The 16,563-nt window shown below is 31.6% G+C and overlaps 1 protein-coding gene across 2 annotated transcripts in view; it reads left to right on the top strand.

Annotated features, from left to right (window-relative positions):
- The window catches only part of LOC137921735 (glutamine synthetase 2 cytoplasmic-like), a 36,638-nt gene extending 21,632 nt beyond the window's left edge, over positions 1–15,006 (top strand). The window contains exons 4-8 of one of the 2 annotated variants that reach the window (XM_068764561.1): positions 4,721–4,882; positions 5,829–6,042; positions 7,046–7,303; positions 8,092–8,231; positions 13,339–15,006. In XM_068764561.1, the coding sequence (XP_068620662.1) occupies positions 4,721–4,882; positions 5,829–6,042; positions 7,046–7,303; positions 8,092–8,231; positions 13,339–13,487 (923 nt within the window). In that variant the 3' untranslated portion in view covers positions 13,488–15,006. Of the gene's footprint in view, positions 1–4,720; positions 4,883–5,828; positions 6,043–7,045; positions 7,304–8,091; positions 8,232–9,748; positions 11,252–13,338 lie in introns of those variants that run through there. The other variant, XM_068764553.1, reaches the window with a different exon arrangement.
- Positions 15,007–16,563: the final 1,557 nt, after the last annotated feature.

The raw sequence follows: 16,563 nt of genomic DNA on the forward strand, positions 1-16,563 counted from the left end.
CTCATTTGAAATAACAAACAGTTAAGTCAACAGATAAAATCACATAAATGAAAAAAAAAACTATTTTAAAGTATTAACGTAATTACACATTTAATTATCACGTATTAATAGTAATTACATATAATGATAGGTATTGCTAACGCTGGTAATAGATAGCGAAACCAAATCACAGTTCTAAGGTAGAAATATTGTTTTTTTTTTTAATATCGCGGGCTATTGTTGTCCAACCAGCAGGTTTACGGAATATGGTAAACACAAAAGGCTTCGTATAAAAACAATCAACTCGTGAGTGAATTGAATTTTATTCATAACGGTTATTATCTAATAAGTGCTTATTAAAATAATAACATGGGATGACCATCGGAACGAAAATAAAAAAAATTTGAAGTATTGTTTGCAATAAAAACTAATTACGGTCCTTTATGTGAAAACAAAAGCTGGAAATAACGTTTAACGAGTACCTATAATAAGGCAATGGGCAAACTGAACCCAAGGTTGGCTGTATGGAACATGACACGCTCATTAAACGTTTTAATATATCCGCATTAACTACTTCAATTAACGTCCACCACGTAAGTTTTGCGGCCTTCGGTTACCTACTTTGCGGTTGGTAAACAAGATACATTTCACGGACACCGTTCCGGGAAGTGAACGAATATGTCTTTTGATATTTTACGAGTTCTTAAAATAAACAAGCTTTCGACTAACATCTAGAATATTAGATGATTTTCACGTAATATGTTTAGGGACTAGGCATTCGGCCAATTCTGATATGTGAATATTTTATAGCAATCGATCAAGTCGGGGTTTGGCCCTCTTGAGCATTCTTGATACATAATCTTTTATATATCAAGTGCCAGATTAAAACTAAGGTTCTTATTAAAAGCTTTTGCGCCTGAACTTGTGAATAGTTTATTTAAACGATGGAAGCATTCGGCGGGCTTCCAATTCCTTAAAAAACGTATGCAAAAGTCTCTGATAAGCAAGCTTGTAAGTTGACGCCCTACACCGTCCGTTAATGCAAATGCTATTACTTCAGATGTCTTAGATAAATCTCGTATACAACACTCCCATAGTGAGCCTCTGTCTTTCGAATAGGGCCAGAAGTGCGTGGTTACGTTTTAGTGCCTCAAGTCATCAGTTCCATACATTAGAACATTTAATCAAAACTATTAGTGTCTAATTCTAAAGGCTAACGCGATGACTGTACAGCATTAATTTGTTTCTAAAACGAAATGGTATACAATAGCATTACTTTTTTTATCTAATTTCCACATTTTATGGAAATACATAATTTACACTGATTCATGTCCCATATCACTGTAGGCGTGAATACAACCTCCATCAATTTTCGAGTCACTGATATCGGACATTTGTCAAAAGGTGTACGGTATTAAAATTATAATGTTTTGATATGAAACTTTCACAAGCGCTCTTAGGGTTTTCAACCGTAAAATGTTTTACTGAAATTTTAAGAATGGTACAAAACAGATAAATATTATTGCTACTATATACCCAATAAGCAACGTTTTTATTAATTTTAATTAATTAAATAGATTTTTTTTTGCTACATACAGGATGATTTATGTAAACATTTTGAACGGTTGTATAGCTCAATTGTAAGTGAAAAGCTAAAAAGCTTTTATACCTATACCTTTACGTAAAGTGGTCACTCATATGTTAAATTAGTTTATTTTTTCTATTGGAATTTTACAGGGCAATAACTCTCAACAAGTCTGTAGGAAAATTAAAAAAATCATATGTTTAATATAACTTTTGAAAATGTTATATCTTACTAATTAAAATAAACAGTACATTCTTCCATTTATAGCTTTTACATTTTTAACCAATAATCCTGTATACTTTATGTGATTATTCCGCCAGCCCTATGTTCTTCTTATCGGAACGGCTTTAAACACGCCTGGTTTTAATTTCTAATAGAGATGGAATTCATGTTGCTGCGGACTTTAAAGATAACGTTTAAGTGGCAAGAGTTGTTTCATAAAGAACTGCTTCCACCGCGATCGTGTAGAATGCTAAACATTCAAACATGATCTCAAAACAAGAGTTTCGATAAATAAACTACGATTCGTCACAGGTTCTAAGAATTTTCGCATTATATCAAGTGTCGCATTATATACGCAGTAAAATAATAAACAAGCAATAAAAATCTATTACGCGTGTTATTTCACTGGGAAACAACTGATATCGCAAACCTGGAATAATTAACAATAACAATACCTGATGTTGATTAAATTTAAAACTTTATAAATGTCATTCCAAAGATTTTTCTTTATTTACTTTATTGGAGATAGTAACAAAAGGCAGTAACAAAGTACAAACTCAGAAGCTTAAAAATATAAGAATAATTACAGTTGTTACCTTAACTATCTCACTGAAAACATATAATGATTTATAGTCAAACAATGAAAAAACAAATAAAAATAAAGACATTACTAAACAGGGATCAAAGACTATGGTTTATACATTTATATCGTTTGGTTATATATTTATGTTATATTTATATTATGGTTTAAATTGCATCATGATCATTAATAAAGATTGCTAACACTACTTTGTCATCTTACAAAGGCTATCGAAGTTTCATGATCGCCTGTTATCAGTAATAAGGTTTTTGTATCGCAATTACTACGCAGTTATGATAGCATAAAATCACATTTCACACTTTGATCTCACCCAGGTTTAACCGGTTTAATCGTTGATAAAACTAATCCCATATTACAATTTGTAATTTTAGGCTCTCTTTTTCGTCGTAGCGCATTTAATACGATTTATAATTATAAATAAGATTATGAAAAATTCATGGTGGATCATCAGTTTTGTATTTTTTACGGTTACAAGATACTTTCACCTTGTTAAGACAATGTATTACAATAATATTGCATAACTTTTAAAATTTTAGTCCAAACGTATCTTATAAATTTCTTTCATAAATTTTATTTTCCGTATTTGGATTATTTATAGCGATCAGTTGTATACGTAATGGGAAGAATGCTTGTACATTCAACTATAATAATATCTTTCAACTTAAAAAAACAACACGAAGATGACTAACGTGTTCTAACCATAGCGGAGCCTATAACAAGTTTCGTTTCTTTTTGCTCTTTCAAATGCCCTTAATACTAGTAGTTAGAGCAATTCATTCCCATAATGTTTTTCCTATGTAATACGTATAATAATTTGAACTCTAAAACGTCGATAGCTGGACATAGGACTCTCCCTTAATTTCCAATAGACCGGTAGGAGGCAACCTGCGTTTAACGTCTTCCGACCACCATAGCAAGCCCGTTTGTCCACCTCATGGGTGAACGTCCTGCACTGCGCTTGTCGGTTTGTGTTCTCAACTCGAGAACCGTGAGGCCCCTGGTATTATATAGTATAGATCGTACGCTATCAGGAAAGTCATGTTAGACTTGCGTATGTCAATCACGGTCTTTGACGACCGTGATTGACGAATTCGAGTTAAAAAAGGTCAATCAGTTTGTATTTATAAGCAATATAATTTGTAGATAAACTAACAAGAATTATCGAAGATATGTACGCACAATACGAATTATCAGCTTTCGAAAAAGTGAAAAGGTCGTACAAAGACGAATACACGCCGCCACACTTTTTCCTGCGGGATGCGCCCAACACTCCCGTGATCTGCGACGAGAGACAGAACAGGGACAGTTTTGATGAGAACTTCAAAGGTTTCGCTAATATTGAATCCAGCAATCGTAGAAGTGTTGCCAGTAGACTAACTGTATTTTTATTCCCGATTTGTGTCCGTCACATAGTCACGTATGTTTATTAGATATGGTCAAATAGAGGTATTTAAAATAACAAGTTTATAATTTAAATATATTACTTTGTACACAGCTGTATCTTAAGTAACAGTAGAGTGCATTTTAATCTTTATACAAACACTAGTTGTCCTTCGCTCGCTTCGCGACCTCAATGTGTGGTCCTTCAATCCTCTTTGAGTCTGAAATCTCGTAAAGTTCGTTCTTAGCTAATTTTTACTTGATGAAATAAATATTCGTTCTAAATTTCATGTATCTACATCTTGTAGTTCCAGAGATATCGTGATGAGTCAATGCAATCAATGGAAATCTCTGATATATCTATAAATAGATTGATATTTAAACAAAGAGTACACACTCAAGTTAATCATAAGTGGTGTACAATGTGTTATAAGGTTTATTATTTATTTTAAAATATTCTATAAGCATGACCGTATATTATAGATTAATTCTTATTATGCAACTTGTACCATCAACGTATGCAAATAAGTATAATAAGTAATACATATGTATATATTCGTGCAATTAAATTGGGTTGCTCACGCATAATTTAGGCGACTGTGCCTAGTAATGATGTTTATTACCAATATACATATGTGTTAGAAACTTTATAACGCAAGTAAAATGTTTTGGTCACTCTTGAAAAGTAAATGAACGTTTTTGGGACGAGATGATAGCGGGAATCAATATAAATATAAATGAAACCACGCACAAAGGAAATTCGTATAGAGAGAATATATTGAAAAATTGGAAGGAAGATAGCGAAAAAATCTCCATATATTTTAAACAAAACTCATAAACACGCGTTAGGATTATCTTTATCTTTTGTAGCAATCACTAACAATCATGTATGATCATGATATAGTCTTGCAAAAGTGTAAAGAAAATTTTATATAATGTTTGATTTTGTGCAGATCTTCCAGTGTGGAACTTCGACGGTAGCTCGACGGGGCAAGCAGACGGACACAACTCCGACACGTACCTCGTTCCCCGCGCCCTCTACAAGGATCCCTTCAGGCGTGGCAATCACCTTCTGGTCATGTGCGACACATATAAATACAACATGGAACCCACAGGTAAGTTGTTACTAATAGCGATTTAAAAAAAAAAGTATTCAGATAAATTAAATAGAGAAAATAAATATATACTCTTTTTACTTGTTTTATAATTATGAAATTATATCATTTTCCTCTTTATAGTAATATTTTTGTATGTCCTGAGAAAAATACTAGAAGAAAACAATTTGTACGAATAAAATTAAATTTGCTTTCTCCTGTGAACTTTAAAATACATTCTAATCCTTTAAATGCCTCCAACAAAGACTGATAAGTTTTGTCGTCACAAAAATCACTTTGAAAAACGTCTTTAGTTTGGTAGTTATAACAACTTTTTTATTCGTTTTTATTATGAATGCCATCATCAACGTTATTTCAGCCGTAGGACTGCCTACTCGATATAGGCCTCCACCATTGATTTACTATGCGGCCAGTTGGAATCTGCTTGCATCCAACGTCTTCGGACGACTTTAACGGGATCGCCTGTTCGTATACAATCTATGAAGGAGTTGCTAATCGATCGTCTTTCTTCAAAGCCTAGATCGGCTAGCAGCATAACTTCAAATACATCACAAGCAACACAAATCGTCTTTGCTTATAGTGCTAATCTTATTACATATATTGCATTTTTTTATAATTATCACCATGCCTCGTTGCCTTGAGCTTATTTATAATGGTGATGTAAAAATAGTTCCCGCGAAAATAAGTAATAGATCATAACTAAAAGACTATCACTACGTTTATAATATATGTAGTATGTATTGCTGTTTAGTCAGTTCTACGGATAAATAATTAAATGAAATGAAATGAAGTTGCACATGTAAAGAGTATTTTTTATATCTGTTCGTATTCACATTCGCTACTGTCAAACTTTCCGGTTTTACTGATATAGGAATTTTGGATTCGTGAAGGAAACAGTTGTTGTGTTAGACTATTATTAAATTATTTAAAAACGTGTATATTCCAGAAAGCAATCACCGTGTGAAATGCCAGGAAGCTTATGAAAAATGCAAAGACGACGAGCCCTGGTTCGGAATTGAACAGGAGTACATTCTGTTAGATTCGGACCTGAGACCGTTCGGCTGGCCCCCAGGCGGTTTCCCACCACCACAGGGACCATATTACTGCGGCGTTGGCGCCAACAAAGTCTTCGCTAGAGATTTAGTGGAGGCTCACTACAAGTAAGTTAATTTTTAAATGTCTACATACATATTAAAACCCAATAGCCGACGACAAAACCTATATTGTCCATTCGTTTAAAGAAATGAATTTTTTTTTTCCTTATTTTCTATTATTTGAAAACGAATGAATATCTCTTTGTGTTGCTCACAAGCCCCGGGACCGGGTGGACCAATTCGATTATTTTTTCTTTCACGTTTTCGATAAGTCAATGAAGTAAGATTGCGAGGGAATAGTAGAAACAACGCTTTTCTTTTGTCATACAAACCTTTTAAATATTTGACGTCAGAATAACAGTATATTTGGCATTCATATTCATTTTGTTTGCAATAACTTTAACAATACGAAATCGGAATCTGTATAACTTGTTCTTAATAAAATCATAACTAATCATTATTTTTGACATAAAATTTAGTATATAGTAGTTATTAAGCTAAAGCAATTAAAGTAGGATCTTTGGACTTCTTTGAGCTATATATTTATTTATGATAGTAACCACAGATAAGGATGATTATTAAAAACTTATCAAACGAACGCCTAATGGATGGACTAAGTTAATAAAAGAACAACGTAGCAATTATTTATTATATTGAACAAAGGAAAATATAGAATTGTATATTTGGAACTTTTAAATAATGAAGTTTGAGCTCCACCGATAGCGGTTATTGAGTTAAATCGATTAACTATTATTGTTTTCTAATAATTCTCGTAGAACAAATATAGAAATAACACGTATTGATCACTTTATTCACGGAGTGATTATATTTTTTATCAATCTGATTGTTATTCGGAATTTAAAAATCGAATATTATCTACATAAACATGTTTTCATGTAATAATGTAACAATATTTTTGTTATGATCTTTTATAACAAACAATATTTTTGTTTGATCAAATCTTCACACGCCTTTTTTAGTTTTGATCGCCGTCAGATTTTCAAAGTATCATTACAATTTTCGCATACATCGCTTGATACATACACGCTAAAATGGACTATTTTTGCAGATGTTGCCTCTACGCCGGTGTTCCAATATCGGGCACCAACGCGGAAGTAATGCCCTCGCAATGGGAGTTCCAAGTTGGACCATCTGTCGGTGTGACTGCTGGCGATGATCTCTGGATGGCTCGTTACATCCTGCATCGGTTGGCCGAAGAGTACGGTGTCATCGTCACTTTCGATCCCAAGCCGGTCCAGGACTGGAATGGATCTGGCGCACACACCAACTTCTCCACCAAGAAAATGAGAGAGGAGAACGGAATTATGTGAGTATTTTTATTTTTACACATACATTACTATAGTTTTTATGTTACTAGCACATGAATAGTGGTTAAGCGTTATAGCATACAATACAGTAGAATCTGATGCTCCCAACACTGCTTCCATCCTTCTTGCTCACTCTCGTTGTGGGCCATCGATTCCACTGTAGCGGCCTCCTTGGCTCACCCATATAACTTAAGCCGGCTATATAGGTTCGTGCTAGCTTAGTCTTAGTTACTATTCCTCCTTTTAAATCCACAAATGTACCGGATTAAGAATTATAACAATTTATGTTTATTCTTATGTTGTTTATTACAGTTACTTATCTTTTTCAAGTTTTTAAAGTTCGATAAAAATCAGGCTTTCGTTGTATTAACAACATATATTGCGTAAGTTGTTCAGTGAGGTCAAATGTTTATTGAGGATAAAGATACCCTGTGTGACGAGTTTTAACCAACATACGTATGCATGCGACGCATTAAATCGACATTTTTAAATGCGTAAAAATTTCGTTTTTTTTTCCTTAGATTATGATTAAATCCTTGGTAAAACATTCTTTATTCATCATTTAAATGGTAGGGTGTCTACTGCTAGATATTGGTATCACTCATAAATTTACAAAAAAAAAACCGGTTGAGTACAGCCTGCATGTAGCATCCTCAGCGAACCTTAAAAAAGTCGTCCGTCTAACTTGTTGATAGACGTCATCCTCTGTATCAGTCATGTTCTGTGTTATGTTTCATGTTACGTAAAATACTATTACTATTTATTATATCAAATAAAATGGTTACAGTGAGATCGAGAAAGCCATAGACAAATTGTCAAAGGTTCACATGAAACACATCAAGGTGTATGACCCGCGCGGGGGCAAAGACAACGAGCGTCGTCTTACCGGCCTTCACGAAACCGCCAGTATTAATGATTTCAGTGCCGGTGAGTTTTTTTTAAATTACTATTACATACTTTTTTTTTAAAAAAAAAGAAGGAATGAAATAACGGAACCGGTTTCATGATAAAAATTTAACTTGAAGCGAATGTCAAGATGATTGATAAAACGAAAGGAAACGAAAATATTGTTCCCTAGTGAATATATTAACCATCAGGTAGGTTTGCTATCAAATATTTTTTAAAGTCATTTTTTTGATATAACAAATTTTATATTTATGTCATAATTATACATTTATATTTGTTATTCTCTTAGTATATTGATTTTTTGTTTTGGTTTTGATTTTACAACCCGTTAGACTAATTTCTTAACAGACCCAAACCTTATTAATAAATTCATGCATGTTTTCAGTCACTGTAACATTTTACTTTTTTTTTCTTTACATCTGTATTTCAATGTTGGGGTAAAATTATACACAAGAAAAGTGGTTAGTTTAGGTTGGAAAAGTGACAAATAAAACAACGTCGCGATATATGAAAAGACTACTTGAGAGATAAAAAGAAAAATATTTCACGTCTTCAATTTGTCGGTGAAAGAGAGCCTTTTAAATTTCTCGAAGCGTGAAACTACAATCTAGTAAGTTTAAAAATATCCACTGAAATCCCCACCGCAGTCTACGGATTTCTAAGCATGTTGAAATGAAATAAATAGAAAATCCATTTAATTTTACTTCCGAGTTCAAACAATAAGGAGAAAATGAAAAGGTGTTTCATGTAAAATTGGATTAGAAAACAATTCATCGGTTTTTCAATATATAAATAGAATTCATCTTTTATAAAAATCTTCAGATACTAGACAATAATCCAATTTAGAAACAAGAGTCTATGCTCGGTCTTTTCCTGTGCTGTTGTGCAATTGATATTTGACGTCTAAATAAATATTATTTTATGGAGAGGATGTTGAAGAGAAAATGAACATTTAATTAATAACGATAACAAATAATTGAAATTCAAAGAACATCATAGCCTTCTTCGCATCGCTACGAAATTACAGATACAAGGATCAAGAAAAAAAAATCAAAATTTGAGAAGTCGATTTTTATTCTATTAATTTTTAGTAACGTGTAAGAAAAGCTCTGGAAAAAATGAACAAAGCCGTAACAACAAAACCGTACAAAACGAACAAAACCGTAGAGTAAAATGAACAAGAATTAAAATATGAAAACGAAGCAAGTATGATACAGACGACAGACATCAGAAATCCAATGATTGGTAACAAAACAGTTATCTTAACCTGGGGCATCCATATCAACATTGTGTTTATAGTCAATGAAGATACAGGTGAAATATATTTACCATTAGGTGAAATATAAAATCTCTCAGTAGACTAATTAATTAAAAATTGTCAAGAGTTTTAAAACTTCGTTAATATTTTGATACAAAAAAATGTCAACTGTTTTATTATTGACAAACTTAAGCCTGACGGGTTGTGATTGTTATAAGCAAATGCGTTTTCTTTACTCTTCAACATCTTTCAATGTAATAAATGTATCGTGAATTCCAAGGTGTCGCAAACCGCGGTAGCAGCATTAGAATACCGCGAGCCGTCGCCGAAGAAAAGAAAGGATACTTGGAGGACAGGCGACCAGCCTCTAACTGCGATCCATACGCCGTTGTGGACGCCCTCATGCGTACCTGCATACTCAGCGAATAACACAACCGTGCTGCGTTCCAGTTTGCCGGCGAATGCATTCAGTTGACATTACGAAGCTAGTGTTACCAGACGCCGAAACATTCCCATAATTCGAATCACTGTCAATTACGCTGGATAAATACGTGATAAATTTATAATATTTTCTAATACTTTTTCGAACAGATATGTTACTATAAATACCATAAATTTGTCGCGGCTGTGGATAAAATAGTTTTTTTTTTAATTAACATCTACATTTATATTAAGAAATAAACGTTGTGTCTGTTTATTGTGCATCAATATTATTCAAATAAGATTTCAATAAATAGAAATTATAACGTTCTCTACAAATGTGATATTTGCGAAACTATACAATATTATTGAATACTAGAGTGGAAACCTTAATTTGTACAAGTCTTTTTTGTCACCAGAATGCAATATTGGAATGTTATTAAACCATAATTATAAAGTTGTACACTTGTCTTCCAAATGGAAAAACAAATTTGAATGGTTCTGGCAAAATAGATATTTTAGCCCAATTATTTCTGACTTCAGCCTCTGAAGTATAATTCCAAATATGTATTTCATTTTTATTAATGATTATTAGGTAAACAAATAGGTATTAAGCGATGATTATGATTTTCGTGTTTATTCATAATTTAAGTTTTATTTTGAGTTATTTTTATCATTTTGCATGAATAGGATTAAGTAAAAATTTATGAATGTTTTTTTCTTAAAATAATTTATGATTTTGTCTTTATATCAAACGAATAATTAAGTGAATAATACAAAAATAAACGAAAACTTAACTCGAGTTGTCATAAAAGCTGGCACGTTTTCGAATTAATGTGTTAAAATGGACCACATAAGATATTAAATAAAATAAAAAAACTGTTTAAATATATTGATACTTTTACGAATATTATGTGATATTTAAAAGTTAATTGTAATATTTGATGTTATCATTCATTTGTAATCGAAATAATCACATATCATTATTTCTAACAAGTATAATCTAGTTCATTACGAGCTGCTAACACATTTGAACGCGTTTAGATTTTATTAAAATTTTAGAACAAATATATATTCCACGATAAGTAGCGTAGATTAATCATATTTCAAGACACTAAAACAATAATAGTATCGTAAATAAAGCAAGTTCATCAGTGTTATAGAACTTGGATTATATTTGTAATGTTAACAAACATAATATCATAAGCACAAATTATATTAGATTTATTTTAAAAATTTGTTTCTAAACTTATAGATTTATTTAGAAAACGTTAGACGGGTGGTGATGAATATTTAAAGATGTATATGAAACATGTTATTATTTAATGATATATTAAATAAATAAACATTACGAATGTTGTAATGATCGTTTCTTTCATATCAATACCTTTTTTCCCAGTGTTTTTTCAAACATTAATTCTGTTGTTACTTAATCCATACAATATGATAGCTTTAAGGGGTTATATATATATGTATGTATGTATTACATCTCCCTATCCAAAATATATGGTTTCCGAAATAAAAAAAATGTAGTCATGGAAATAAACTCCAATAGTTCAGTTGTAATTCTTTTCATGAGATCAAGTAAGAAATAGAAACTGTAATGCACTGTACACAAAGTATGTAATAGAAAGAAATAACATTATTCATTATATATCACGAGCTTGAGCAGTGGTAGGCCAGTAGTAGAGGAATGAGATTACCATACGTAGGTCGCGGGTCCGATTCCCGAGATGTAAAATTACATAATTTACAATTACTGCATTAAATACATACGATTGCCACTGTTTACAAGTTTCCAGAGCATAGGAAACAGCATCCTCCGGGTACCAATCGTGACAATTATGACATAACCTCCATGGATATCTTTGGGAGAGGCCAATGACTTGCAGTGGTCGTCTATCGGCTGAAATGACGAAGAAATATAAACCTCTTTGAGTGGAAAAAATAAAGCCATAATTATTTCGTGATGAAATATAATTGTAGTATCATAGTGAGAGGATTTAATAGATATAATTACAGATAAGCAATATATCAAACAAAAAAAATGTAATAACATGCAACCTTAGCTACAAGACAATAACAAATATCATATGATAATCTTATCGGATATGATAAAAATTTTAAAGAATGACCTACTTATACATACGTGCTATATGATTGATCTTGGACAATAATATTTGGCATCATTATTCGTTTGTTAATTTATTTGTACAGAATTATGTAAATATAAAGAAAAAGAAATGAATTTGCGAACAAAAAATAACATTAAATAATACAGTTAAAATATATTGTAAATTAATTTTTGAAAGGTATTTATTTTTACGTGGATTAAATAATTAATGAACCGAAATTGCATACAATGCTTATAACATAAAAATATGGAATATCAAGTCTGAATGCCTCAGACCATTAAGTCAGGTGTCAATAAAAAGTGAGACGGTAAATATTAAAGGATACATTTGTAAGAAGCTCACAGCCGCTCAACGAACCGGAAAAATAATTTTTCTCGAGCTTTCTCTATGATATTAAATTAAGGATGAGGAGGTCCGTAGAACGAAAGCAACGAACATAAATCAGTGGATTAGCTAGCTAGCACTTACATTGATCCGGCCACAGCGTGCTGAACGAATGGTCGCTGAGACTTTATGGTTCTGGAGAGGAAACTCTTCTTGGAAATCTATGAGGGAAGCCTTCGCCCAACAGTGGACGTCCTGTGACTGAAATAAGGATGATAAATCATGTTAAAAGAAATAATAATTTGGAAATAGAGGCCAATCCATCACAAAGATTTTTTTGCCGCACCAAGACTGATGATATATTTGAAAATGGCAAACAGCATGTCACTTACAAAATGACTTGTCAAATGACACAGGATGTTCTTTTATAGGTCTAAAACCTATATTGTGGTGAATGTATAGCTCATTTGCAAAAAGCCAATTTCCAATCATTCTGTATAAAGTGATACTTTAGTATCTAGTCTTCTGAATTTTGAAATTTTTTATATTCTTTGTGATTTCTGAAATTATTGTTTTTAATAAAGTATACTATATATTGATTTACTTCCAACATTACATTTACTTCCAAACTTTTTACATTTATGAATGAAGGCTTCAAAAGATCACTTTCTGTTGTAAACAATATTAATATATTTTTTCTAAGTTACGGTGGCATTATTCTTTTCTATTTAATTTAAGAATCATTTTTTTTTTGGGTTGTTAACCAAGTTCGTCTATATTTTTTAAACCTACGATCTTTCTGCCTCATGACACATGAAATTATTTACTGTGCAATTTGGCCACTTGCAAGTGGATTTTTTTATGTATTGCTAACTTATCTAGTGGTTGCTGTTAAAAAAAAATATAAAAATGATATTACTTTACTAAACATAAATATTTCTTTACTTATAAGTAATGTTAGTGTTTTAATTGAATACAATTTAATTTGCAGGTGTTGCCAACCGTCGCAGCAGTATCAGAATACCTCGCGCCGTTGCTGAAGAGAAGAAGGGTTATTTGGAAGACAGACGTCCAGCGTCCAATTGCGACCCCTACGCTGTCTTGAATGCACTTTTGCGCACTTGCGTTCTTAACGAATAACACCTACGACGCGTAAATAGCCCGCTCACGTTAACAAAATAGTGACTCATCACATCCAGCTTAAAAATTAAATTGTCACGTACTTTCTGACGGGATCACGTCAACTGGTCAATGTAAACACGACTTTCTAACATATTATGGTCAAGAGGGGAGTGGCTATGCTGTGTGGCTTCGATGCTATATATACTATTTTCTTAACGTGAACGGACTATGGTATCGGCTTAAGACGTAACTAAAACTTACCAGATAAACTGTATATTAAGTCGATAATTCGCGTTAACTATTTTTTATATTTTTTTTTTATTACAAATTGTACCTTTATAAAATAAGTTTCGTTAAGGTGTTAAGTCGCCATGGCTGTGGATTAAATCTAATCATCAATTGTTATACCTGATATGTTCTTTTACTTGAATTGGAAAATAGTCAATTTACAAAGATTACCCATATCAATAAAAAAGTTGATTAATATAGTAAAAGAAAGTAGAGTTTTGAAGAAAAAATTATGTATTGTTACGCTATATTGTGGCCTCTTTTGCTATTATTGTAAGCAAATGGGTTTAACAAGTTTTTGAATTCAAAATAGGTACATTAGTCTTCCATACCAGCGAAAAAATCTATTGCCGTGGTCAATAATCTTTTCATAAGTTAGAATTTTTTTCTTTTATTAATTTTAATTAATAACGATGCGTTGTTAAATGGTGGTGTGTAAAGATAACTACTAAAAAGGGATTTTGATAAGCACATATATATCTTATAAATATAATAAATTTAAGAAAACATTCACACGTTTGCAAAGTTACTTTAAAAAATAAACGTAACCAGTCATAATGGCATGCCTTGAATTGGAGTATTTCAATGGACCATATAAGATATAAAATATAAATAAACTTACGAATATTATGTGATATTATAAAGTAATTGCAAACAACAGTAGTGTTTAAATTTTTTTTTTAGTGAAAACACTAACATATCAACATTTCTGAAATAAACTTTATAAACCAAGTTAAACCATTATTAATACTTGATAATTTTTAGTTTAAATATATTAAATAATATTACATAATTTTTTCATAGAACGTTTGAAGTTATAAATTAATAGTTAAATGTGGTCATATATCACTGTTTAAAATGTTTTTACAGATATTATAGCACGTTATCTCATATATATTTAATGAAAGAAACAGTAACAAAACTTGCCTTAAAAAATACCGGATAAAACCAAAGCCTATTTAAAAAGACAATAACCTTTAAAATCTAACATGGGCCTCTATTATTATCGAATCTTCACATTGCACGTTTTATTAACCCGGTTCATTATCAAATATTTTGCTCTGCCGCAGTAAAACGTATCAAATCATATCATAAGAGAATAAGTTGATTTAGAAACTCGCTTCGAATCTAGATTTATGTATGTTTTAAGAAATTTAGAGTTTATTTTGTACCCGCCGTAAAGGAGACACCCTAAAATGTTTAATTAAACATAAACATGGGTTATCGAATGTTAAAAATAAATGATAATTTTGTTGTAAAATATAGTTTTCTTTTCATAATCTGAATGTATGCGATTTTATGATTATATGTATTGGATTTTATTAACAGGTATAATAGAAAGTTGTGGCAAATTGAAGTGGCAGTGGAGGCAGGCCACAAAGCGAATAGATAGCCGTTGTGGCTATAAAGGTCTTCCAACCACATAGCTGACAAACATCTTTGTCTAATAAGTTGGAAAATGCAGGATGCAGGCCGCTTCCGGTGTCTTCCGGAGGCCTAGGTCCCCAGCATCAAGTCCTATGACTGAGACGGTAATGATAATGATGATTAAAGAAAGAACTATTTAAAAATACACATTAAAACAATTACATTGCACATGACAGGCATTTTTAAAAAAAAAGATTGTTTATCTTTTAGATAAATTTCATCGTTGGCAGCAAAGTAAAAAAGCATAGAGCACATTTAGTAAAAAAATATTTACGTAGAAATTTTTCTACCTATTTACATTTAATATTCTTTAAATCATTAAAAAAAGTCTCTTGTAATGATTGTCTATTTACTTATTGATTGTTTAATTGCTTTTCTAATATATGTTGCATTTAAAAACAAATTATGAACACTCCTTTAGTCTCATCTGGAAATCTGCCAAAATGTTAGAGATAGTATCACTTTGATTTATTTGCTCCTCAAGTCTTTATTACAATCAAATTTAATAATTCTGGGATTCTTTTTTTTGATTGTTTTAATTTTATTGTTCTTGGAATTACTGTAATTCTTAATGATAAAATACGAATGACCTCCAGGTGAGAAGATACATACATGTTGATAATAGTTATAGCTTTAGCAAAACGAATGTCTACAGGTTATATGGTTACAGTAAACATTTAATTCTTATATCCTCAAAAAATCTTAAAATTAGGTCTTTTTCTTTATTTGTAAAATTTTATAACACTGACATCTCTTGGTGGACTAATGTACTAAAAAGAAGTTACATGGTAGATATTGTTTACAATCTGTATGGATAGATGGCAATGCACAAAAGCAAATTTTTGTCGTGAATCTTAAGATAAGCTCTAGATGGCGGTATTATAAATAATTACAGGTGCTTCATTACCTAACAATTGCAAGAACCAAATATAGGAAAAACTGTTCTAATTGACCCCTCTACAATAGTAGATACTAAGAGTAATTATTGTTTTGGGTTATATTTTAAGCATTAACGGTTGTCTTTCAAACAGGAGTAAACTAATGTTTCGTATATTTTCAAACTATCTAAACGGTCTTTCACATTTTATTTGTTTTAAGGAGAACGGGTTCCTCTTCGGAGCCTCACTAAAGCGCCGTACTGTTTAGGAACTGACCAGGTTATGTGGGATGGTCCAGGCACTCGATAGTCGTTTTTATGTTGATAACTTTCTTAATATTATAAAAACGCCGCAATCGCGTGCAGCCGAAACTTTACGTTGACTAAGATTACTTATGATTAAATCGGGAGAAGAAATTCAACTCATCACATTGCCAGCCATGAAATAAAAGACATAAAAGCCGAATATGCAGTCAATTTAAGAGAAGTCTATATTATTGC

This window comes from Battus philenor, unplaced genomic scaffold (genome assembly GCF_028537555.1).
Source record: "Battus philenor isolate CCGP_79_NKW_IND1 unplaced genomic scaffold, ilBatPhil1.0.hap1 SCAF_1, whole genome shotgun sequence".
In the NCBI taxonomy this organism is placed as follows: domain Eukaryota; kingdom Metazoa; phylum Arthropoda; class Insecta; order Lepidoptera; family Papilionidae; genus Battus; species Battus philenor.